A 26,170-nucleotide genomic window follows, 5' to 3' on the forward strand; every position below is an offset into this window, starting at 1 on the left:
GAGTATTTCCTGTTTTGACTCAAACCCAAAAAGTGCGTCAGACCACAATTTTGAGTACGAGACACAGCGATATAGAAAATGACCAAAACTAGTCCCTAGCTGATTACATTTGTGCCACTGAAATCAATGGGGCCATGCCTGTCCATGCACACACACATTGGCATCCCTTTTTTACACATTGCTGGCATATTTATGCCCCCAAAGGCACAATGGTAATGCAACCCCATCGTTGGTTGACTTTTGTTTTTATGTTAAAGGAGTACTCCGCCCCTAGACATCTTTGCCCCTATCCAAAGGACAGGGGATAAGATGTCTGATCGTGGGGGTCTTGCCACTGAGGATCTGGCTGCAGCACCCCAGTCATCCAGTGCAACTTTGCTCCTTGCCGGATGGCTGGCAATGCAGGGCCGGAGGCTCATGATGTCATGGCCACGCCACGCTTGTGATGTCACAGCCATGCCCCCTAAATGCAAGTCTGGGAGGGGGTGTGATGGCCGTCACGCCACCTCCCATAGACTTGCATTGAGAAGGCGTGGCTGTGACATCACGAGCCTCCAGCTCTGCATCCGATGCTTTAAACGAACGCTGGGGGCAGCAGGGAGATAGGGATAAGATGTCTAGGGGTGGTGTACCCCTTTAACTATATTCTAGTTTACTGATCTTAACGATACTTATATTGTACACAGAGATGATTATCTGAAAAGTTCATGTGTGATCTGCTATGAGTAATGTCGTAGTGTATCGAGTAAAGATATCATCCAATCCTTTACTAGTGTTTCATTTTTATTTCAATGTTTACAATGTCCTCGTAAGATTGATGTCATCGTAACTGAATGTTTAACAAAGCGCCATATCTCTGATCACAATTTTCTTTTTCTACTGAAGATAAATGACACGATTGCTTTTAAAGGCCGGCGATGATACAGGTTGAACAGAAAACAACAATCTGTCAGCGCAGAGGATAAACCTGAGCTTCTGAAGTATAGAAGCAACGGGAGCTGGAGCGGTGCCAGACTGATTATAAAGCCTTATTCAACAAAGATGCCTTTATTGGCTTGAAACATAAATAATTTAATCAATGTAGAACCTGTGTTGAAAAATGTAGCTTATTGTACCATGTAGAAGTTACATGGCAGGACAAAAGAAATGCATTCTTCATGACCTGCAAGGACTTTAAAGTCATCTTTAAATATTATATAATGGCTGTTCTGTGTCTTATGTCCAGCTTGTCTGTCATGTGTGGCCTCCAATGAATGCTAATAACTATGTGAAGGAGCCACATAGAGAGAAGGAATGCCTCTAGGCTATTAGCTAAGGAACAATGATGTGTGCAGCCTAATGGTTGGAAGTCAATGCACTTACAAGCAATATACAAAGAACCAAAAAACTCTTTATTGCTGCTTAATCCTTCAGGTTCTGCTTTTATGAATCAGTCAAAGACAAATATCCATTCTCTCATATTAGGCATGCGTCAATATTTCTTCACCAAATTCTTTACAATATAATCAAACATTATTCCTCTCCAGTTGGAATTTTAATACAGAATACTCAGTGTCAAATTCTGGAGTAATATTTACATTGTCACGTGTGTATAGTTAGGACTTAAAAAACATAAAGCCAAACTTTCAGCACTAACACTGTAAACTACTTTGAATGGTTTATAGTATATAGTACTATGAAAGCTCAGGAATACCTCCATTACTAAGGCTCATTTGTGCCAATAGCTTAATAATATTTTCATCATTGGTGGTATTGTTGCTTCTAGTTTAAAAATCATTCTATCCTTTTGTTCTTAGTGTGTACCTCTAGAGCTTTTTTCAAGAGTTTTTTTGATTAAATATGATCCATTTTAAAGTGGAAGCTTTTCTCCCTTCTCCCAGCTACTTTCAGGTGTATATTGCTGTGGCATATGAGACAAGTTTTTACTGCATCTCCATAGGACTGGTCTCCAGCAACGATACCCAGTGTATTATAATTCTATGACACTAGGTCTATAGAGATGCAGCGGAAAGCTTGTCTTATAAGGCATAGCGATATACAAGGGAAAGCAGCCGGGAGCATGGAGAATGTGGTGGGCTTGTTCTTTGGACAACAGTTAAAGGGGTATTCCGGGCAAAACATCTTATCAACTATCAAAAGGATAGGGGATAAGATGTCTGATCGCAGGGGGGCCCACTGCTGGGACCCCCCGCGATCTCCCTGCAGCAGCCCACATTCTATGCGTAGCTGCATCTGAAGTTTCGGAAACCGCCAGGCTTCCGAGACGGGGACATGACGTCACACCACGCCCCCTCCATTAATTTCTATGGGAGGGGGCATAACGGCCGACGTCACATCCCCGTCTCGGAAGCGCGGAGGTTTCAGAAACTTCAGACGCAGCTACGCATAGAATTTGGGCTGCTGCAGGGAGATTGTGGGGGGGGGGGGTATCCCAGTGGCGGCACCTCCCCCCCCCCCCCCCCCCGCTATCAGACATCTTATCCCCTATCCTTTCGATAGTGGGTAAGATGTTTTTGCCCGGAATACCCCTTTAAACTAAAGAAGCAGAGTTGCAGCATAAAACCTTTGAGGGGCCTAGAGCTAAGCAGCATGCAGATTCTCTGACTGGATTATTCCATTTATATAATGCAACTTAGTGGTAGTCACTGATCATATTGTGTCTTGAAGAGTACCTGTCACCAAATAAAACTTTTAATATAGTGTTCCTTGTGTAATTAGCAGACACTTTCCCATTCACTTGATTTTAAAATATGTTTAAATATGTTTAAAATGTAATATAAAAAACGGGTGGCTCTGTTTTGTTCCCTGCCACAATTAATACAGTGAGTTTGGTCTCCTCCAAGCCTGGCGGGAGTCCAAACTCAAGAAGTGTTTCTCTGCACTGAGCTTGATTGACAGCTGCACAGAAAGTGAAAGCTCCACAGATTCTCACAGAAAGCTGCACAGACTGAAACCTGCAGGAGAGCCTCACTGAAAGATACACAGACTGAAACATGCACAGAGCTTGAGGTCTTATATTCATCACAGCTCTGAAACCATGTGAGAGTGGAAGTGGTCCCCCGGCAGGCTTCTGTGATGTCATGCATGCTGGGAAACGCCCACTTTCTCCTTTTGGGAAATTGTGAGCAAGAAGAAAGGTATGATACACAGCTTTTTAAAGCTCTGAAGGGGTGGAGAGGTGTTAGGAATAGTTAGGGAACAGTTTATTTGGTGACAGTTACTTTAGAAGCAAGGTGAGTACTGTATGTAGTTAAATGGGCATTCCCAATGTTCAAAGTAATCTCCTATTTAAAACATAGGGGGAAAAATCTGATCAATTGAGGTCTCATCAGTCATGAAAATGGAGGAAAACTTAAAGGAGTATTCCAATATTTTTTTTTTATTTGATTATGCTACAGGGGCTGCAAAGTTTGTGTAGTTCATAATATAGTGTCTGTACCTGTGTGTGATGGTTTTCTCTCAATTCTTATGTGATTTTCACCCCAATATTTATTTTTAATAGCATACAAAATGACTGTTGTCTCACATTATTCCCAGGTTGCAATGCGGCCTAGACCTGACTCACTAGTCAGCTGATGACAGGGAGCCTGTCTGCTTCAATGAGTGGAGTGATCGCTTGGTGGGAGAGAGATTAATCTTCAACTAATGCATCAGCTGTAGGCACCCTGATTGAAAACCACAGGTCTTTTGAATGGATGCAGCTCATTTATGTTTCAATGGGTTGGTGGCTGATGTGTGGGAGGGAGGAAAATGGAATTCTGGGATTTGTAGGCAAAAAAGAACTGGATCCCAGATGTTACGCAACCAAAAAGGTGACCCACAATAGATATCAGATGCCCCTATAGATAGCTTGAGGCATAGGGAGTAAGTCCCGACCTTACAGATATGGTACTGGATAGCGAGGCGGGCCGCTGATAACTTAGCTCCCATCCATCATGATCGGTGTAACACAGACTGAGTCAAGGTCCAGGAAGGGAGGGTGGGACCAGCACTTCTCTGTGCTCACTCTTGTCCTATCAGACTCCAGCATGAGGGGAGTAAGCCTGCAGTGCAGGATAAAGAGACCCAGCACAGAAAATAAAAGGAGGAAATGAATGCATGGTAAGTGAAGGCAGGCTCAGTGCTTGCCTTGGACATGCCCTTCCCTGATGTCAGAATGAGTGAGCAGCAGATCAGAGGGATCTGTGAGTCAAATACAGAAGCTAGACACATAAAAAGACATGTAAAGAATCTGCATGACTAGTGAGTAACATATATAAGCATTTTTTTTTTTGTAACACAGAAGCTCATCTAGTCTGCCCATTATTCTGAATACTTATGAATCGTCCTTGTCCCTATCTTTTATGAAGGATAGCCTTATACCTATCTCTATCTTATATGAAGGATAGCCTTATACCTATCTCTATCTTATATGAAGGATAGCCTTATGCTTATCCCATACCTGTTTAAACTCCTTCACTGTATTTGCAGCGACCACTTCTGCAGGAAGGCTATTCCATGCATCCACTACTCTCTCTGTAAAGAAATATTTCCTCATATTACTGCATACACCTTTGCCCCTAAGTAATATGACAGGTATGCTTCAAGCAGTCAACACCGTATAAAAGCAGGTTTGCATTACACATGTGCAATGACCTAAATATCAGTTGTATGACCACAACTATACATTTGTGAAGACAACCAATACATTTATGCCCAATACCTAGGCCCTTTTTGAGCCAGAAAGGAGAATCAATCAAGTCCTCCTAATGGCCACAGGGGAACACATCAGATGAGATGGCCATTTTTAAAGTCTCCATGGGTCCTTTGAGAATAATGGGCCTAGGTTTGGCTAGTTCCATATCCCTGCTGCTCTATAGCAAGATCCTATGCAGGATTCTCTTTTTCAGACGGGGCTGTGGAGGGAAAACCAAACACCAGGCTTTCCGGTTTTGGGTGAAAAAAATCCAGCCCCATAATGATGCACCTATATTAATGACTGTGATGGGTCCCCTCTCTTCTTTGTATGCCAATAGTATTGATGTAAACTGGATTAAAACCTTATTCTTCTTGATTGTCCAGAGTTTTAGGATTAGCGATTGTCTTGAACTTGTTTTATTATAAAGTTAAATCAAAACACTTGTCCTTTGTAGTTTATACACCTTTGGCTTTAGTACAGTAAACAGGCATTGCGTTTTGTTGGGCAGGTAAATAAGCTCCAGTAAGTAAAAAGTTCCGCCACATTTTACTGGTTTGGATGCTATACTTAGCAGCTCAAATAGTTTCCTTTGTCAAAAAGACATTATTTGTCAGCGGTCCAGAACAGATGTATTCAATAGCACTACCTGGCAATGATTAACTACTATCAGCTATATTGTTGGCCAGCCCCTCCCTACTAACAGAAGTGTCAGGGAAATGCTCTTAGCTACTTACTGAATTACACATAGGAGACAGTACTAGGTAAATTCTACTTTCTTAAACACAGACAACAGCTTTGTGCAGGGTAGTGGATACCCTTTAAAGGGGTACTCCGCTGCTCAGTGTTTGGAACAAACTGTTCTGAATACTGGAGCCTGCAGCATGTGATGTCATAGCCCCGCCCCTTCATGATGTCACGTCCCACCCCCTCAATGCAAGTCTATGGGAGGGGGCGTGACAAACGTCACGCCCCCTCTCATAGACTTGCATTGAGGGGTCGGGGGCGTGGCTACTATGTCACAAGCTCCTGGGACCGGCTCCAGCGTTCGGAACAGTTTGTTCCAAACGCTGAGCAGCGGAGTACCCCTTTAACGGCAAATGTTCAACCAGATATTATATCAGATTGAAAACAGGAAAGATGTTATGGTTCATTTTTTTTCTACCAAACCATATGCTATAAGAAGTCTAACGTAGTACTCCCTGGAACCATAAAGTCAAGTCTACAAGATGTACAAGACTTCCATGTTGTATGGCTCCGTAACACAGTACCCATAGAAATCCCAGTGGTCCCTTACTGTAGCTCTGTGTGCTTCCAATATCATACACGGACACACAGTTTTTTTTTCTAATTGATCACAAGGATTTAGATAGCATCATCTAGGGAACAATACAACACCTCACAGAGACACCATACAAAGCTATATAGCATCCGTATAGCCCTATAATAAGGAACTGTTGGGACTCTGTGAGCAACTGCAAGGCTCTAACTTTATAACACCATGAAAAAGCACAACATTAAAGGGGTATTCCAGGCAAAACCTTTTTTTATATATGAACTGGCTCCGGAAAGTTAAACAGATTTGTAAATTACTTCTATTAAAAAATCTTAATCCTTCCAATAGTTATTAGCTTCTGAAGTTTTCTGTCTAACTGCTCAATGAGGATGTCACGTCCCGGGAGCTGTGCATGATGGGAGAATATCCCCATAGGAACTGCACAGTTCCCGGGACGTGAGACATCAGAGAGCAGTTAGACAGAAAACAACAACTCAACTTCAGAAGCTAATAACTATTGGAAGGATTAAGATTTTTTAATAGAAGTAATTTACAAATCTGTTTAACTTTCCGGAGCCAGTTGATATATAAAAAAAAGTTTTGGCCTGGAATACCCCTTTAATCAATACAAAATCCTCTCAGATCTTTTTATGACACTGGCAGACATCCTATTTTTTTATTCACTGTCACTTTCACAGGTGTTAAAGGAGCTCACTCCCCAATTTTAGACAACTATATAAATAATGTGTTCCCTTCTGTTGAACCAAAATGTTTGTGCCCTTCCAGAAACAGAGAATAAATATGACAAAAGTAGAACTCCAAGGTGTGGATGGGATACAGAGGCGCTCGACAGCCAGGTAGTAAGACCAAACATTTATTCACCCATAATGCAACGCATTTCACAGCACACCTGCTTCATCATGCCTGATGAAGCAGCTGTGCTGTGAAACGCGTTGCATTATGGGTGAATAAACGTTTGGTCTTACTACCTGGCTGTCGAGCGCCTCTGTATCCCGTCCACACCTTGGAGTTCTACTTTTGTCATATTTGTACTTAACGAGACGTGGAGTGGCTGCTGACACCTCATCTTCATTATTCTACACCTTGATCCATTGTTGCACTTGGTGGAGTGTAACCCATTGCGGTAAGTGTGTTATCCACCTGAGTTACTCTTTGTGCAACAATGGTATCACACTATGGAGCGCTGTCTGTCTTTTGTTTCAATAAACAGAGAATAGTTTGTTCTCTGCTAAAGACTACCTTATGAATAGAATAGTTTATTGTTTTCAGAGCAACAATATTTCATTCATAACTAAACAACTTAGAGCCCTATTACATGGGGAGATTATTAGCTAAACAGGCCAATATGACCCTGTGTAGTATGGCCGGCGATCAGCTAAAAAAACTAGCTGCCCCATGTAATAGGGGATGTGTGGATGAAAAATGACGGGAGATAGGACCGCCATAACAATCCCGCACTCGTTTGTATGGCCTTGCCGGCACAATAGTTGGGCCTTCTTATAGGCTCTTTGCAGCAGGCTGACTCTTCTTTACAGCACACATCAATTCACGTAATATAGCTCTTATTATAGGCCTAAAACCACTGAGCAATAATGTATTTATGGTGACAAGTGCCCTACATGTAGAAGTAATGGTCTTACCTCACTTATCCTGCAACATTCATCCATATATTCATCCAGGCTGTCACTTGTTGGGCATCTTTTTAACTGTTTCAAATTTTGGATTTCATCAAAAGTATCTTTATAAAAGTCATCCATGGCTTTGGTCTCTTTGTCCATTGTAGAAGAAAGCTCTGTGTCAAACAAAGTGATGGCTGCAGGTTCATTTTCCTCACTACATGGGGGTAAGTCTAGCTCTTCCTCTTGACAGTCGATAAAATCTTCGACACTATTTTCATTGTCATCACCCTCTTCTTTACCATTGTCCGTGTGTTCTTGAAATTGTTCTACGTTAGAAAGGAAAGTGTTTGTCACGTCCACAGTTGTGCCGGCATTTATATCCATGTGGCCTACAGTAGGTGATGAAGATGCACTTAGGACTCCAGAATCACAAGACGAATCTCTACTGTGCATTACAAAACTTTTCTCAGAACCTTTAGGAGTAGAAGGTGAGTTGGCTCCACTTGGCATCTCAACCCCAGAATCCTCTGACTCAAACTTATACAACCTCTTGAATTGCTGAAGAGGGTCACACATGGGCAGTTCACATGCATTATTATCTTTAGCGGGAACATCGGATGGGCAATCTGAACACGCATCTGTGTGATCAAATCGGTCTCCATTTAAACTATGAGCGCTTAAAGAGTCATTTTCTGAATCATTTATCAATTTCTTCATATATGTCAGAACTACTTCCCCTTCAGACAAGTCACTTTTCTTCCCTGTGAAAAAAAATAATAATTTGAAGAGCTGAGGGAAAGCAATGCATTCTGGGAGCTTAATACTGAGCAACTGCTCAATCAGGAAGAAGTGAGAGGCCATGGCAGGGGAAAGGACTACATGGTGATTTCAAATCTAGTTTAGCAACACTATCTTTTATATGCAATGTTTAAAGGGGTACTTAAAGGGTAATGTTTAAAGGGGTGGATTTTTTGTTTTAAAATCAACTGGTGCCAGAACGTTAAACAGATTTGAAAATGACTTCTATTAAAAAAATCTTAATCCTTCTAGTACTTATTAGCGGCTGTATACTACAGAGGAAATGCTTTTCTTTTTGGATTTCTCTTCTGTCATGACCACAGTGCTCTCTGCTGACCTCTGCTGTCCATTTTAGGAACTGTACAGAGCAGGAGAAAGTCCCCATAGAAAACATATGCTGCTCTGGACAGTCCCTAAAATGGACAGCAGAAGTCAGCAGAGAGCACTGTGGTTGTGACAGAAGAGAAATCCAAAAAGAAAAGCATTTCCTATATAGTATACAGCCCCTAAAAAGTACGGGAAGGATTAAGATTTTTTAATAGAAGTAATTTACAAATCTGTTTAACTTTCTGGCACCAGTTGATTTAAGAAAAAAAAAAAGTTTTCCACGGGAGTACCCCTTTTGGCCTTAAAAATTAAGATTATTTTAGTTTTTCCTTTTCACATTTTGATCATCATAATGTTTTCATTCACCGTCGACATATAGAGTCCATTTGTTATGCTGAGCAAGAAAATATAAAAGACAAAAACATTTTGTTTTTCATAAATGTATAGATCTTTTGTGTTATGTTACATATGCATACAATGCTTGTATATGGTTAAATCCAAAGACAACTGCTTGATCAGACTCCATTTATCTCTTATGCAATAGAATTGGTTAAGAAATAACTTGTTGTTTAAATAAAACTTTTATATCGTTTTTTTTGCTCCGGGACTGATTACCGGCGACTACAGGGCGAGCGGCGTGTGACATCACGCCTCCGCCCCCGTGTGATGTCACGATCCCCTCCCATAGGCTTGCATTGAGGGGCGGAGTCTGGCCACTAAGCTTAATAATAATCTGACTCCTCTGGTTCTGTAGAGAAAACTTTTCAACATGTGAGAACAATGCCTAGAAACGTTTCTATTGGAAAACATGTATTAAATATCACAGATACTATTTCTTTACATATTTCAATATGCACCTTTTTTTTTTCTTCTGTAATTTTACAGGAGTTCATAGAAACAATGTGAAAAATCATCTTAAAGAATAAAAGGAACCTTCATTCCCTTGAACTGAGATGTTAAATTTCCTCACACCCCAAAGTAAATCCAACATACACCTGCTGATCTAAAGGCTGAGTTCACACCTTGTAGTAGTATGTGTAAAACCAAACTGCACCTTTTATTACAAATTACATGGGTTTTGTGATGCGGTTATTGTCCACCGCCCTCCTGTAAAAAATGTATAGCCAAACCACAAAACCAGAGCAATGCGTGGAATTGTCCCCTCATTATTTGGCTATGTGGCGGACTACTACAATGTATGTGACCTGCCTAAGAGATGATTCAGAAAAAGTAGTCACACAAACGTGACAAACATACATTGCTCTTGAATGTATGTGGATATTGCTAGGACGTATTTAGTAAATAAAACTAACTGACTTAGCTTTTAGTATTTTTAATACCTTTATGGTGCATTAATGCAATGTTACTTGTTGGTACTATTGGCTATAGTAACATGTTCAGGGCTCACTGGTACAGTGTTCATGGTTTCTTTGTTTGGTGCAGCACATGCCCCTGATGAAGCATAGAAAACGAAACAGGGCGTGACCCCTGTGATCAGATATCTTATCCCCTATCCTTTGGATAGGGGATAAGATATCTAGGGGTGGAGTATTCTGACTGTGCATTTACACAGCCCCATGAGCATAAAGATGTTTTACCCTGTATGTTGACACTTATCATAGCCAGTAATAACTTTTTCAGCAATTTGTGCTGCAATAGCTACTTTGTGAGATCAGACCAGACAAAGTAGCCTTACCCCCCCCCCCCCCCCCAATGGGCATCAATAAGTCATCTGCACTAACTACTGCATCCCTGGAAGACCCCACAGGACCTGCTGTTTTAGAAATCTGTGTTGTCTAGTGATCACAATATGGCGCTTATAAAAATCCTTGCCTTGCTATTTTTGCTGCTTTGAACAGATCCCAAACAGGAACGGACTACTCACTTGCTGCCTGATATATCCCACCCATTGCCACTGTCATCATGGCAAAATCAATGTTTATTCACTTGGCTGATCAGAATCCACAACCCACAGCGTGTTTAGAGTTAATAAAAGGGAAGTAAGTAAAATGTTTGCTCAGAACAAGACCTACTTGTTATGATGCTTCCTTAATAGATGTTTACATAGCCCTAAACATGTCTGCCGTACTTACTGTGCATGGCCATTGCTGATATTGTGATAAGAATGTTAATGCATCTCTGCTAATAAACAGCTTTGATCCTGAATTGTCTCATATACTTGAGTTACAACCCATTATAGAATGTAATCATATTTTCAAATGTCAACCTAATTATTAGTATAGGATTGGTACACATTGGTTACATGCTTGCTGTACAAATATAATACAGTATAATGGGTGTTGTGTGTCAGAACAACTAACATGTAGGTAAATTCTAGCTCAATATATACAAATTCTAAAATACATATACTATTTCTGCATTGCTGTTATGTCTGTATGTTGTTTAAAGGGGTACTCCGGAGGAATTTTTTTTTTTATTAAAGGGTACCTTTCATCAAAAAAACTTTTGATATATTATAGATTAATGTATGCAGAATAACTTTCCAATAGCATGTTATTAAAAGATATGCTTCTTTCTATTTAATTTTACACTTTGAAAAAAATGACCACTAGGGGTCTCCCTACCAGTCCTTCTTTATAGATTTCAGACTCATGCAGGAGTCCTAAATCTCAGACTGCAGCCAGAACACAAACTCAGTACTGCTCAGTGCCAGGGAGCAGTGTTGAGCTTGTCTGTGTCCCGGCTGCAGTCTGAGATTTAGGACTCCAGCATGAGTCTGAAATCTATAAAGAAGGACTGGTAGGGAGACCCCTAGTGGTCATTTTTTTTAAAGTGTAAAATTTAATAGAAAGAAGCACATTTTTTAATAACATGCTATTAGAAAGTAATTCTGCATACATTAATCTATAATATATCAAAAAGTTTTTTTTGATGAAAGGTACCCTTTGTAAATTACTTCTATATACAAATCTTAATCCTTCCAGTATTTATCAGCTGCTGTATACTACAGAGGAAGTTCTTTTCATTTTGAATTTCTTTTCTGTCTGACCACAGTGCTCTCTGCTGACACCTCTGTCCATGTCAGGAACTGTCCAGAGCAGGATCAAATCCCCATTCTGGACAGTTCCTGACATAGACAGAGGTGTCAGATTAGAGTACCCCTTTGAGGTGTTCACTCCCCTTGACAACCCTTTTTATTGAATTCAGCTCGACTATCAGCTGTGGGTCTGGCTTCAGAAAACTCCAGTGTTGCTGGGGGGGAGCTGGGAACGGGTAATGTAATAGTACATGCCAGCTATTTAAATTAATCCCTATTAGTGTAGAACATTCATGGGGTGGGTCCACCACAGCTTCGACCTTCATTATGGCTAAGGTCATTTTCACACAACCAAATGTTTTGCTCAATGTCCACCTTGAGAACACGAGTGGACATTCTACAAATAGTGGGCACTGGTTGGAACATGACGGTGCTAGGACCGCTTGATAATGTGTCATCTCCATTGACAGGAATCCATTACCAAGTGTCAATTCTTACATCAAAAGACGGAATTAGAATTTCTGCTGCAGATATTTTGGAAATTCCGCCTTGTGCAGAGTGCAGCAGCATCCCATTGAAAGCAATGGGACTAGGCTGCAACAGAATTTTTCCATTGGATTCCGCTTGTGTGGACATGGCCTAATGGATAAGTGGAGTCCCCTCCCTATGATGTCCATGGGTTGTCTTAATAAGTGCCCCAGGTGTTCATAGAGTGAGTTTCTATAATAATCAGAACATTATAAGAGTAACTGAAAACAAGTACATCTACATACCTGCACAGAGCACACTGTACTTGTACTATACTTTAGACTGCTGTTACATGTTCCCCTGTATGTGCCAATGTAATTACTGACTTTATCATATGTAATTGATTTTAGAAGATTTCATGGATGATAAAAGAATAAAAGGAAGTTCATTAATGAACAGGAACATCTTTGGCTTGGATGAATAAAGTAAGCATTGTTCTATCATCCTCTGGAGAAGAAAACGTCACTTTTAGAGTACTGTACATCCACTGCAGTACACAATCATGTTATTCTGCACAGTGCACTATTTCACTTTACACAATGTATGTATCCTGTTTATCCACATACAACAATGGGGAGGTTGGAAGCCAGAAGAAGAGCAAGTAGAAAACAACAGCACTCTCTCTTACCTCAGCCAGGTTTTAATATGAAACCTAACTTATCAAAAGGATAGGGGATAAATTATAGATGGCGGGGGTTCTGACAAGTGGGACCCCCCACCATCTCCTGAACGGGGCCCTGGTAGTCTACCGGAAGCGGCTGTTCCGACCCCCGCAGGAAGCTGCATCCGACACACTCCCTCCATGTATCTGTATGGGATACATGGAGGGGGCATGTCAGCTGCCGCTCTGTGTGGGGGTCGGCTATGTTATAGGGGCTATGTTATGTTTCACTACAGAACTCCTTTAAGTAACCTCTGTTGTTTTGTTTCTTCCTTGCACTGATATTAGGTATTCATTATGACATTATGGACATAACTTTAACTGTTTCAGGGCTGCCATCAGAAATTTTGGGTCCCCTTACACAGCTTGTAATGCCCCCATACATTAAAATCCCCCCTCACATTGCCCCCATATAATATAATGCCCCCATACATTGCCCCATATATTATAATGCCCGATGCATTGCCCTCATATATAATAATGCCCCCTCACATTGCGCCCATATATAATAATGTCCCAGTACAAATCCCCATACATAATAATGCCCCCTCGAATTGCCCCCATACATTATTATGCCCCCTCACATTGAACCTATATATAATAATGCCTCCTTACATTGCCCCCATACATTATAATGTCCACTCTCATGGTCCCCATATATAATCACACCATCTCACTTTGCCCCATATATAATAATGCCCCCTCACATGGCCCCCATACATAGTAATGCAACCTCACAATGCCCCCATATACAGTAATGCCCCCTCACATAATAATGCCTCCTCACATGGCCCCCATACATAATGCCCCCTCACATTGCCCCCATATACAGTAATGCCCCCTCACATGGCCCCCATACATAAAAATGCCCCCTTACATTGCACCCATATATAGTAATGCCCCCTCACATGGCCCCCATACATAATAATGCCCCCTCACATTGCCTCCATATATAGTAATGCCCCCTCACATAATAATGCCCCCTCACATTGCACCCATATACAGTAATGCCCCCTCACATGGCCCCCATACATAAAACTTCCCCCTTACATTGCACCCATATTTAGTAATGTCCCCTCACATGGCCCCCATGCATAATAATGCCCCCTAACATTGCCCCCATACATAACAATGTCCCCTCACATTGCCCCCATGTATAGTAATGCCCCCTCACAGGGCCCTATACATATTAATGCCGCCTCACATTGCCCCCATATATAGTAATGCTCCCTCACATGGCCCCCATACATAATAATGCCCCCTCACATTGCCCCCATATATAGTAATGCTCCCTCACATGGCCCCCATACATAATAATGCCCCCTCACATTGCCCCCATATAAGTAATGCCCCTCACACAGCTCCATGGAAAAACAAAACCAAAACACCACTCACCTCTGCCTCATTCCCGCGCAGCTTCTGTCGCTCCTCTTCTCTCTCTGCTTCCTGTGCTGACAGCCTCTCACAAGCCACTGCTGCACAGGAGGCCCGGGCTGGAGTGACAGGCCGGAGCCGCCAACTCCTTCCTGTCACGTCAGCCGCAGCAGCCGAGCGCATGCTCTACACTGTGTGCGTCTTAAAGGTGCACTCAGTGTTGAAAGCTGCGGTCGTCCCGGATGTCCTGGATCTGCGGGCACCCCCCCTTCACCTGCAGGCCCAGTCGCAGGAGGTACGATGGGGCCCCCAGGTGAAGAGTCCAGTTATGCACATGCAGGGACGTGCCAGCTCCGGCAGCTTTAGGGCCCCCCTGACTGGGGTACTGGGTGTACCCCCCTGATGGCCCTGAACTGTTTTACAATTAGTTAACTTGAATGGGCACTGTCATTTTCAAAAATGTATTATATAATGTAGATAATAACATTATATGTATATTTGAAAAGCACATTGGTTGAAAAATGTGTATATTTTTGGGTGAAAAAATACTGCCTTATCCCTGCAGATACTGCCTGTGTGTCCCTGTGCAGAGACAAAATACAGGAAGTGTGAGCGGACAAGCCGGTTGTGTGAACCACTGTACAGTGAATGCAGCCCTCTGCTTCCGCCTCTGCTCACAGCATAGATCCGGCTTCCTCAGCTATATCAAGCAGGCAAATGGATATAGATGGCAAATCCTGAAAATAGGTCATCAATATGTTTATAGAAAACTCCTTTTTTACGTTTGTCCTCTATTCCAATTACTCTGATGGATAGACATCATTGACAAATATTTGTTATTTAAAGCCTTTTCATATAATATATAAAGGGAACAATAAATATATTATGACCATATATGTGTATAGATTTAATAATTGGCAAGTGTTTTTTTATGTATGGGGTGTATAGGGTCTCCACGTTTGTATTTTGTCTATACAAAGTAGACAACATCAATTTTTTCCTCTGTTGCTGTTGAGCTTCAGTGTTGTACTGTGTAACCTGCTCTTTTATTATTTGTACTTCTGTACAGCACTGTGTTAGCAATCATATTATCCTCCAAGCTGCACAAAAAATAGGCCTCCAGATACACTCGAAAATACCCCAGCACTGATCAGCAGACGTGTGGTGTCCCGGTACCGGACTTGGTCCTGTCCCTCTGTCAGTGTCCCCTCAGCCAGAGTCCCTCCATGCTGGTAGGGATCTCCTGGAGGGCTAACCCCTAGTCGCCTCTCAATAATGTCTATAAATGTATATATTTATTATATTTTATTATAGTGTATTTGTGTACAGGACCTTTGGGTCATGTGACTGTAAATAAATGATGTTATGCTTTGGTTTAAGGACCTTTGGCTCATGTGACATACCCATAGTTCCTTAGGTCAGGACGGACAGGTTTGCAGAACCAATGAGCTTTGTACCTGCCCCCTCCATATATAAGGGGCTGCTGCCACTTAATTTGGGTATTTTGCTTCTTCCTGCTGAACTCAAAGCAGCAGCATCTCTGTTATCTCCTGGAGATTGAAGAAAGCAGGTCTGTATCATCTACTACAATTCAAGCTAGGCCTGAAGCCTATTCTTCAGTAGCCACAAAACCGTGAGTTACTCCAGCTCAAAACCTACAAATCCTGTGTGACTACTGAACCCAAATCACCCCTAAATCCAGTAGCACAGTGGCTAAAAAATCCAAGCTCATTCAACTACAAAGTCCCAGCAAACCTGTGAGGAGCCTGTACCACGGTCCTCTTACAAAAGACTGTCTGTTATCTGCAATTGCATAAAATACGCAGTAAAGTTATTCCTGGTTTACTTCAACTTCTGCTGTGGACATTCCTTTATTCCTCCCTATCATTTCTGCGACGGGTGGCAGTAGGACTATTGTATTGAGGAACCCGCACCCTGGCGTCACGACAATTAAGGGTTAATCCTATACCCTACACTACCCCTCCGCAACACCCCAGACACCAATACCCCTTAAGCTCACCACAAATGTATATGTGGGATCTTCTCTGCTTGTCCTCGGAGAATGCCCTTTTGCTGCAGGTTCACCAAATGAGTGATTCCTCTGCATCACCAAGGATGAGACCATGCTGAGGAAAAAGCAGAGGTTTGGGGAATACATGTCCACCTAGGCACGTTTAGTAAAATGGACACAGTATAGGGAAAAGTGCAAATCTTTTTTTTTTTTTTTTTTTTTTTAAATAAGTTTTTTAAGTTAAAATAAAAAATATGTTTATAATTTGGCTCCTTATTTAAATAAATTAAATGTGTTCAATGGGGGTGTTTCCCAGCAAACCTATTTAACCTTCAACACCATCTTAAGTCTTTCTTAATTTATCCTCATTTTCCATTGCTATCTATATGCCCTTATCTGTTACCTTTTTGCTGGTTTTCCCTTATCTCAGTTTCCTAATAGCAGAGATTTCCATATGTCTTAGGCTGAATTCACATCTCGTTTTTGCAATACTGTTGCCGTATTCAGTTTCTGTTAAAAAAACCTATGTCACCGAAATGGACCGAAACGTATGCAACCGTATATGCCTCCTCACGTTTTTAAACTGTATACGGTTTAAAAACGGATATACGTTTGCAAACATTTTAATACATTTTTCTTGAAAAAAAATATATACGGTTTTTCAAGTTAGTCAACATTTTAAATAAAGTTCTACTTCTTTTTATTGAATTTCCAAAAAAAAATAAAAATTAAACACCATATTGTGCAAACCGGATGTAACCGGATGCACATACGGTTACATACGGTTACCATAGAACTCCATTTTAAAATAACCGTATGCAGGTTGGATACGGTTTTTGACCGGGACACAAAACCGTAGTAGACTACGGTTTGGTGTACCATTAAAAACCGCATACAACCGTAAATGATGCAAAACGTACACAACCTGATGCTACGGTTGGCATACGGTTTACAATGAAATGTCTATGTATACGGTTTGCACTACGGTTCGATACGTGTTTTTTTTTTTAAATCAAACCGGATACGGCAACCGTATTGCAAAAACGAGGTGTGAATGCAGCCTTACTAGAGTCTTACTAGAAATCGGTTTTATTTGGTGCAAATCTTCATGCTAAGTACCTACATTGTTAAATAAAGAAGAAGGAATCCACCGGATAATAAGATGTGAACAACCTTGAAAACATGCAGGCTGTACTTGCTGATATATCTGCCTGTCTATATATAAGCATCTAGGTTTGGACTTATCTGACCATTCCATATGTGTTGCCAAATTGTACAACTTTCTGTTTACAGAGCCTCCAGGAACATAAGCCACATAAGTCCGGCACTCACCTGTTTCTTGTCCGGAAGCGCTGGAGGGTCTCGGTCGCGACCACGGGAACTGAAGTCTGTGACGTCAGGACTCCGCCCCCGTGTGACGTCACGCCATGTCCCCTCAATGCAAGTCTATGGGAGACGGCTGTCACGCCCCCTCCCATAGACTTGCATTGAGGGGACGGGGCGTGACGTCACACGGGGGCGGAGTCCAGACATCACGGACTTCCGTTCCCGTGGTCGAGACCCTCCAGCGCTTCCGGACAAGAAACAGGTGGGTGCCGCATGCAACATTGCGGGGGTTCCCAGCGGCAGGACCCCCGCCATCAGACATCTTATCCACTATCCTTTGGATAGGGGATAAGATGTCTAGGGTGGGAGTACCCCTTTAAGAGGTTAATTTAATGGTTTTTTTTTTTATGTATTTTTATCGAATATTTCCTGCAGATAGTTTTATTTCCTAAACTCTTTTACAACGTTTTAAGCCAATAGTAGTAAAATCCCCGTAAGTGCGAGAAAGAAAAGGAGAAAAGGTGATGAAAGAGAAAAAGAAGGAAAGGTCAGAAGTAGAATGACAAGGACAACCAGAGAGTGTGAGAGACAAGAAGTGAAATGCAACCTTGTTTACTATTCTTTCCCAATATTGTCACTTTTATTATCACTCATTTGCCTTTCAGGTATCATAAATCACATCATCCTTATCTGCTTAAGTGGCTATTATCCAGGAGCAAATATTCAGTAATGGTGAATAATCTAACCCAGAATAACATTCATGTGTATCCATATTAGTAAGCGCCTTTATTGGTTGTATGTTGGAATACATGAAATGTAATTAGGACAAGGTGGCATGTTTCTTATCATCACACATCATTTCACAATAACAGTGACTGGAATAAGGAGGGGGATGCTGCTGCAGTTCTTATCATTCAAGAATTAAGATGTAAGAGGGGAAGGGGAACATATAGTAAAAAACTGCCTAAAGCTGGCCTTACAACTTAGAAGGCTTGTTTGGCCAACAACTATTCCTTTAGATCAGGCATAGGCAACCTTCAGCGCTGCAGATGTTTTGGACTACATCTCCCATGGTGCTCTTACAGCCAAAATGCTGACAAAGCATCATGGGAGATGTAGTCCAAAACATCTGCAGTAATGAAGGTTGCCTATGCTTGCTTTAGACTAATCCCTCCCCCATGCTCAGATAAGCATGCCCGTGTCCTTAATAAGGAGAGGGTTTAAAGCTACTGATATGGGTAAATAAGTACAGTGATCCTTCAACTTACAATGGCCTCAACATACAATAATTTTAACATACAATGGTCTTTTCTGGACTATTGTAACTGGAAACCAGACTCACCATACAATGCTATGGAATCTGAGAAACGTGTCAATGGCTGGAAGAACCGACCAATCAGAATGGACATTTTACTGGAAAAACCCCTGTAGTCCTGAAGTGCATGCACTGACTGGTGTCTGGTAGCGCCTCTCTACAGTACAGGGAGGTATTACATGTTCTGTACTACTCTTTACCTGTATTACTGAAGTGTATGCATTGACTGGTGTCTGGTAGCGCCCCCTACAGTACAGGGAGGTACTACATGTTCTGTACTCCTCTTTACCTGTATTATTGAAGTACATGCACTGACTGGTGTCTGGTAGCGCCCCCTACAGTACAGGGAGGTACTACATGTTCTGTACCCCTCTTTACCTGTACTATTGAAGTGTATGCACTGGCTGGCTGTCTGGTAGGGCCCACTACAGTACAGGGAGGTATTACATGTTCTGTACTACTTTTTACCTGTATTACTGAAGCGTATGCACTGCCTGGTGTCTGGTAGGGCCCACTACTGTACAGGGAGGTATTACATGTTCTGTACTCTTTACCTGTACCAGGTTTGGCAGCTCATTTGGACACCAGATAAGGGCGGCTCCATTTTACTTTTTTTAGGACATTGCGTGTTCTGTACAGGACCCTGAAGAAGCTTCTGTCCTCTACATAGACCAGTGTTTCCCAAAGAGGATGCCTCCAGCTGTTGCAAAACTACAACTCCCAGCATGCCCGGACAGCTGAAGGCTGTCCGGGCATGCTGGGAGTTGTAGTTTTGCAACAGCTGGAGGCTCCCTGCTTGGGAAACACTGACATAGACAGTGATTTACAGCTCCCAGCAGATCTCTCTTACTTTTATATGTAAGGACTTGCTTTATCTATATTAGTTATCTACTTATTTTTCTTTAATTCTCACTTTTTCCTATTTTTGGATGACATTTTGGTGGCTTTAGAACCAATTACCAGGTTTTCATAGAGTTATGGTCTCTACATACAATGGTTTCAACATACAATGGTCGTCCTGGAACCAATTAATATTGTAACTTGAGGGACCACTGTATTAGCACAATGAGGTAAGAGTACCTGCAGTTTACAGTACCTGTTATCTGAGGCTGCATCTTCTCTTTATACCTGTTGTGAAGCAACAAGGAGGTGTTGCCATTGTCCTTAGGTGCCCCATTCTGTGAGGCCTCTCCTCACTTTCCTAGCCCACCCTATCTAGGCCCAGCTAAAACAGTGTGCATGCGCTGTGAGCTTGACAGCTTCATTACCTTAGCATGGGTGCGCTGTCACTGTCAATTCGCTTGGCATTCGGAAGATAGAGTGGGGCAATTCTTAGCTCTAGTAAACTGACAGAGATGGCAGTGAGATTGTGAAACCGGCAAGATCACTGCGCATGCGCCTGGTGTATGTGCAGGATTGCAGCAGGACTTGGAGGGCCCTGTCTGTCAAACCAAGAAGAAGAGGAGGGGCTAGGACAACAGAAATAAGTGTTACAATACAGGGCACCTAGCCTGTGGCCACGCCTCCTTGACACTTCACAGTGGGAATAAAGAACATTATTTAGGGAAATGCCGCACTTTTTAGTACCTTTCCTAGGTGACAGATTTGACCCTGTGGTTAAAGGAATATTCTATGCAGTTAAAGGGGTTATTCATCATTAGGTGATTTCAGTACCTACCTGGCAGACAGTAATGGACATGCTTAGGAAGCATCTGCGCTTGTCTTGGGGCTAAATGGCTATGTCATGAGATTACCATAACACTGTGGCTAGCTTTTTGTCAACTGGTATTTCCTGTTTGACTTTTCATTTTTTTGACTACAAATCCCACCATTCCATTTTCCTCCCTCCCACACATCAGCCACCCCACCCATTGAAACATAAATGAGCTGCAGACCTGTGGTTTTAAATCAGGGTGCCTACAGCTGTTGCATTGGTTGCAGATTGATCCCTCCACCCATTGAAGCAGACAGGCTCCCTGTCATCAGCTGACTAGTGAGTCAGGTCTCGGCCGCATTGCAAGCTGGGAAAAATCTGAGACAACAGTAATTTTGTATGCTGTTAAAAATAAATATTGGAGTGAAAATCACAGAAGAATTGTGAGAAATCGTCACACACAGGTACAGACACTATATTATGGACTACACTAACTTTACAGCCCCTGTAGCATAGTCAAATAAAAAAAATTCCTGGAATACCCCTTTAACTACTAATAAAATAGGAAAACATTTTGGCGAAGTAATCTTGGGATCATTTTAGTCTGTAGCTTATACGGAACAATAAGTGACAGGCCAATTTCTAGTAAAGATTACAATAGATGTTTTAGCACCTGAGATCCAGGAAGCCTTATTGACTTCACTAGTGTTTCAACAATAGGATTCAAACCGGATCTGAGACAAGTGTGACTACATTAAGCCAATGTTTTCACCACTTTTTCAGTTATGGTCAGTGGATAAGAATACCACATGCATGCGACGCCACCATTATTACATGAAACGGTCACTTGGCTGTGGTTATATGGCAGCGTGTCTCTGTTGGGTTCACTGGATAACACTACACATCATCACCTATTGTACTGATACACTGACCAACCTGCCTTTGTAGTGTTCTCTATAGATCCCCCTGTTTGGAATTCAGTAGAAAACACCATGCACATCTTCAAGTGTCTAGTCTGATAAGATGTTATGGGCATGTTAAGACTTATCTAAAGAAGATTAAAGGGTAACATGTCAACAGTGTTTCAAATTGTAAAGGAAATAGGCAGCTTTAAAAGTGTTGTTTTGGAAGAACCCTCCCTGTGCTGTCTTGCGGTACATCCATTAATCACTGTGAAGAAGACCCTGATCTGTAACATGATTTAAGGCTGTTGAAAGGATTTCATCAGATTATTTTCCTTATTTGAGGCTTCAGACTAAAGGTTGTTTTTAGAATCAATGGTTTATGATCAGGGGGAGATAAGATCATTTATGGGACTTCAGTGTTTCGGCAGGGGGGTGAGTCACTGTCATTAAAGAGTTTCCAGTCCTGTTTAGACAGATGTTATAGGGGGTAGGATGTCCATCATTTGCGCACTGGCACCTTGCTGTTTCCACAATCCCTTTGATCAAGCTCGCTGCTAAAATCATACAATTACTGTTACATAAATTAAAGGGGTACTCCGGTGAAAACCTTTTTTCTTTTAAATCAACTGGTGTCAGAAAGTTAAACATATTTGTAAATGACTTCTATTAAAAAATCTTAATCCTTCCAGTACTTATTAGCTGCTGAATGCTACTTTCTTTTTGGAACACTGATGACATCACTAGCACAGTGCTCTCTGCTGACATCTCTGTCCATTTTAGCAACCATGCATAGCAGATGTATGCTAAGGGCAGCATGGTGGCTTAGTGGTTAGCACTGCTGCCTTGCAGTGCTGGGGACTTGGGTTCAAATCCCACTAAGGACAACAATAAATAAAGCATTATTATTATTCTAATAACATCCGCAGAGAGAACTGTGGTCGTGATGTCATCAGAGAGCATTCCAAAAAGAAAAGAATTTCCTCTGTAGTACTCAGCAGCTAATAAGTGCAGGAAGGATTAGGATTTTTTTTAATAGAAGTAATTTACAAATATGTTTAACTTTCTGCCACCAGTTGATTTAAAAGAAAAAATGGTTTTCACCGGAGTACCCCTTTAACCTGTCTGTTTGTTTAATGTTGATTTCTCTCTTATTCATAAAGCTACATAGTTTACGATAATTTATAGGGACAATTATTATGTAAAGGGGGTCTCCTGCTTTAGTCAAACTCCATGCTTATGCTAACTTTGCGCAATTCTTCACAATGTAACGGGTTCCCCCATTGAAAGCCAATTGTAATACGGTAGAGAATCCTATTTTATCTAGTTTCTGTTATGTTGTATTCTGCACAGATGTAACAATCATTTATCGGTGTTATCGATCCAAAGATGGCGGCATCTGGTATTACAGTTTAATCTAATGGAAATGAGCTGCAATATTAGACACAGCCCATGGACAGATGTGGAACTTTTTCTGGGAAATAAAGCAGATCCTTTTTTTTTCTTTCTAACACTACAAATTTAATAACAATACAAATACAAAAAGTGTGGTCCAATGTAAAACAAGACATACTACATACAATCCCAACCAATCGCGCAGACATACCAAGCACTGCTATCACTGCTATATCTGTGTACTATAGTTATGAATCACTGTACTCTGAATACTTTACACTTTTAATAATTGTTATTATAGCTGCTTGATGACTGCTTTCAATAACAATTACACACGTGAATACAGTTCTATATTGTTATGAAGGATGTCAACAGGGACACTAGCAGAAAAGTCATGAATTATGATTAAAATGTACTCAATAATTAATATAAATTACTTCTATACATTGTAAAATGGTGTAAAAAGGACATATGATTTTATCTGTAAAAGGCCATATGATTTTACAGTGTTCCCTCAAGTTACAATATTAATTGGTTCCAGAACGACCATTGTATGTTGAAACCATTGTATGTTGAGACCATAACTCTATAGAAACCTGGTAATTGGTTCTGAAGCCCATGAAGACAATAACTAATACAGATAAAGCAAATTCTTACATTTAAAAGTAAGAAAGATCTGCTGAGAGCTGTAAATCATTGTCTATGTCAGTGTTTCTCATCCAGGGTGCCTCCAGCTGTTGCTAAACTACAACTCCCAGCATGCCTGGACAGCCAAAGGCTGTCCAGGCATGCTGGGAGTTGTAGTTTTGCAACAGCTGGAGGCACCCTGGTTGGGAAAGACTGGTCTATATAGAGGACAAGAGCTTCTTCAGGGTCCTCTACAGTACACGCAAAATGTAGCCGCCCTCACCTGGTGTCCAAAGGAGCAGCTAACCCTGGCCCAGGTAAAGAGTACAGAACGTGTAATACCTCCCTGTATTGTAGGGGGTGCTACCAGACACCAGTCAGTGCATGCACTTCAGTAGTACAGGTGTAAATGCCCATTCTGATTGGTCTGTTCTTCCAGCCATTGACACGTTTCACAGATCTGGACTGTCCGTACATTGTAAGTTGAGTCTGGTTTCAAGTTACAATGGTCCAGAAAAGACTATTGTATGTTGAAACCATTGTATGTTGAGGCCATTGTAAGTTGAGGGATCACTGTTCCTGATTAGAGATAATTCAGACATGTGGGAATTGGCAATTAGGTGTATGCAGGGGTCAAGTCCTGGGGGAAAAAGTGCGGTAACTCACCTAAGATTTCCACTCAATGGCTGGTCCTGCAGGACTCCTGTTAATGGGAACAGTGTTGCTGCTATTGAAAAAGTGCAGGAACTCAGTTCCTACGTGTTCCTGCAAGACTTTAACCCTGGGTGTATGACATTAGGATTAGGATCTAACAATAAAGCTGTGACTTATGAGCAGTGACAGAAAATCAGGTGTATTTTGGCCAGTACTGATGTTATAGCTGTAGGCACTCTTGTATATCTGAACCAGTTAGCAAGGGACAGACCAATTGTAAGCCCTGCTCATGGGTATATACGTATATACAGAAACAGTAGATGGATAGATAGATAGATAGATAGATAGATAGATAGATAGAAAGATAGATAGATAGATCCTTCCACAGATTTGACATCACATACAGACAACACATTTCTTGCTTCTGTGGATACATAATAAGACATGACAGCTAATAATATATCTGGGGCAATTTTATTGCAGTGTTCTCATCCTTTAACTACCAATTTATTGCCCAGCAATAAATCCACTGAAATGTGCTTTATTTCACTCTATGATAACCATCATAGCCATGAATTTACTTTGTAAAAGATGCACTTACAACGTGGACTATGTAGCGGCTAATGGGTAAGTTACCTTTTCAAGGGTACAGTCTCAAACACTTATAAAACACCCTATTTTTTCTACTATATATGATTAAATTAATAATATGAATACATAAAAAAAATAATAACATGCATTATATACACTGAAACCAGAAATGTAAAAAATTATAATTTTTTAGTATATTTAATAAGAATTTTGTATAGACATTAAAGCATGAAGTATAAGCCATACCTCTCTTCCAATGTGGCAAGATAGCAAAGGTTTTGTGCCAGTTAAACATTGTCCCCCTTGCTCAAGCAGACTGTGGCAGCTTGCTGTTCACTTGGGTGTCTCTCCAAAGTGTAGTGACTTGGAACCTGTGCTGTGGAATCCTCTTTGCTTAGTGTAAGGCTAGAAAGTATTCCGCTTCTCCTTCAGTATCCATGATTGTCAGCCTTGCTGAGGTCTCCCTGACTGCAGTGAGTACAGCCAGCTATCTAAGAAGAGCTTGCTCTCCAGCTGGAGAAGGAACTGGAGCCTGGATTCTTGTCTCTGCCACAGAGGAAACTGAGCTAAAAGCTCAATCAGTGCTGGCTCTTTCAGAGACTGTTCTGAACTGTAGGTGGCTCCCAGCCAGGAGGGACTGAAAAAAAGGGAGCAGCCCTGAGGAATGTATCTCCCTTGGTTGATAAGCCAAGATGACTGGATGGGTTGAAACTACCTCTGTTAGGAGAGCACCCCTGAAATGCCTGAAACATTACACAATCTTAGCACACGCTCTGCGGTGCATCCAGCATAATAAAATCAACATATGTAGAGAAAAACTTCAGCACAGCACTCACCCTTTAGTTGCCAACGAAGTATAGCTTATTCAAAAGCACACAACAGTAAAGTGGATCGCAGGGGAGAAGAGGAAAGCGAGCTCACTCGAGACTGTGAAGCGACGGTGCCGTTTCGCGGGTAAAACCGCTTGGTCACGCCTTATGCGTGACCAATCGGTTTTACCTGCGAAACGGCACTGTCGCTGCACGGTCTCGAGTGAGCTCGCTTTCCTCTTCTCCCCCATGATCTACTGATGTGGGTTTTTTAATAAACAGCGTGACCAAATGGTTTTACCCGCGAAACGGCACCTTTGCTGCACTGGCTCGAGTGAGCTCGCTTTCCTCTTCTCCCCCACAATCCACTGTACTGATGTGTTCTTTTGAATAAATGGCATGACCAAGCAGTTTTACCCGCAAAACGGCCCCATCGCTGCATGGGCTCGAGAGAGCTCGCTTTCCTCTTCTTCCCCGTGATCCACTGTACTGATGTGTGCTTTTGAATAAACGGCGTGACCAAGTGGTTTTACCCGCAAAACGGCCCCATCGCTGCATGGGCTCGAGAGAGCTCACTTTCCTCTTCTCCCCCACGATCAACTGTACTGC

At 41.6% G+C, this 26,170-nt stretch overlaps 1 protein-coding gene across 1 annotated transcript in view; it reads right to left on the minus strand.

The window, feature by feature from the left end:
• Positions 1-25,329, minus strand: part of LOC130282274 (uncharacterized) — a 54,928-nt gene extending 29,599 nt beyond the window's left edge. Inside the window, exons 1-2 of the mRNA XM_056530324.1 lie at positions 24,999-25,329; positions 7,613-8,352 (exon numbers count right to left, since the gene is read on the minus strand). Coding sequence (XP_056386299.1) covers positions 7,613-8,352; positions 24,999-25,047 — 789 coding nt within the window. The 5' untranslated portion in view covers positions 25,048-25,329. The remainder of the gene's footprint in view (positions 1-7,612; positions 8,353-24,998) is intronic.
• Between the last annotated feature and the right edge of the window lie 841 nt (positions 25,330-26,170).

Source organism: Hyla sarda, chromosome 7 (genome assembly GCF_029499605.1).
Source record: "Hyla sarda isolate aHylSar1 chromosome 7, aHylSar1.hap1, whole genome shotgun sequence".
Classification (NCBI taxonomy): Eukaryota; Metazoa; Chordata; class Amphibia; order Anura; family Hylidae; genus Hyla; species Hyla sarda.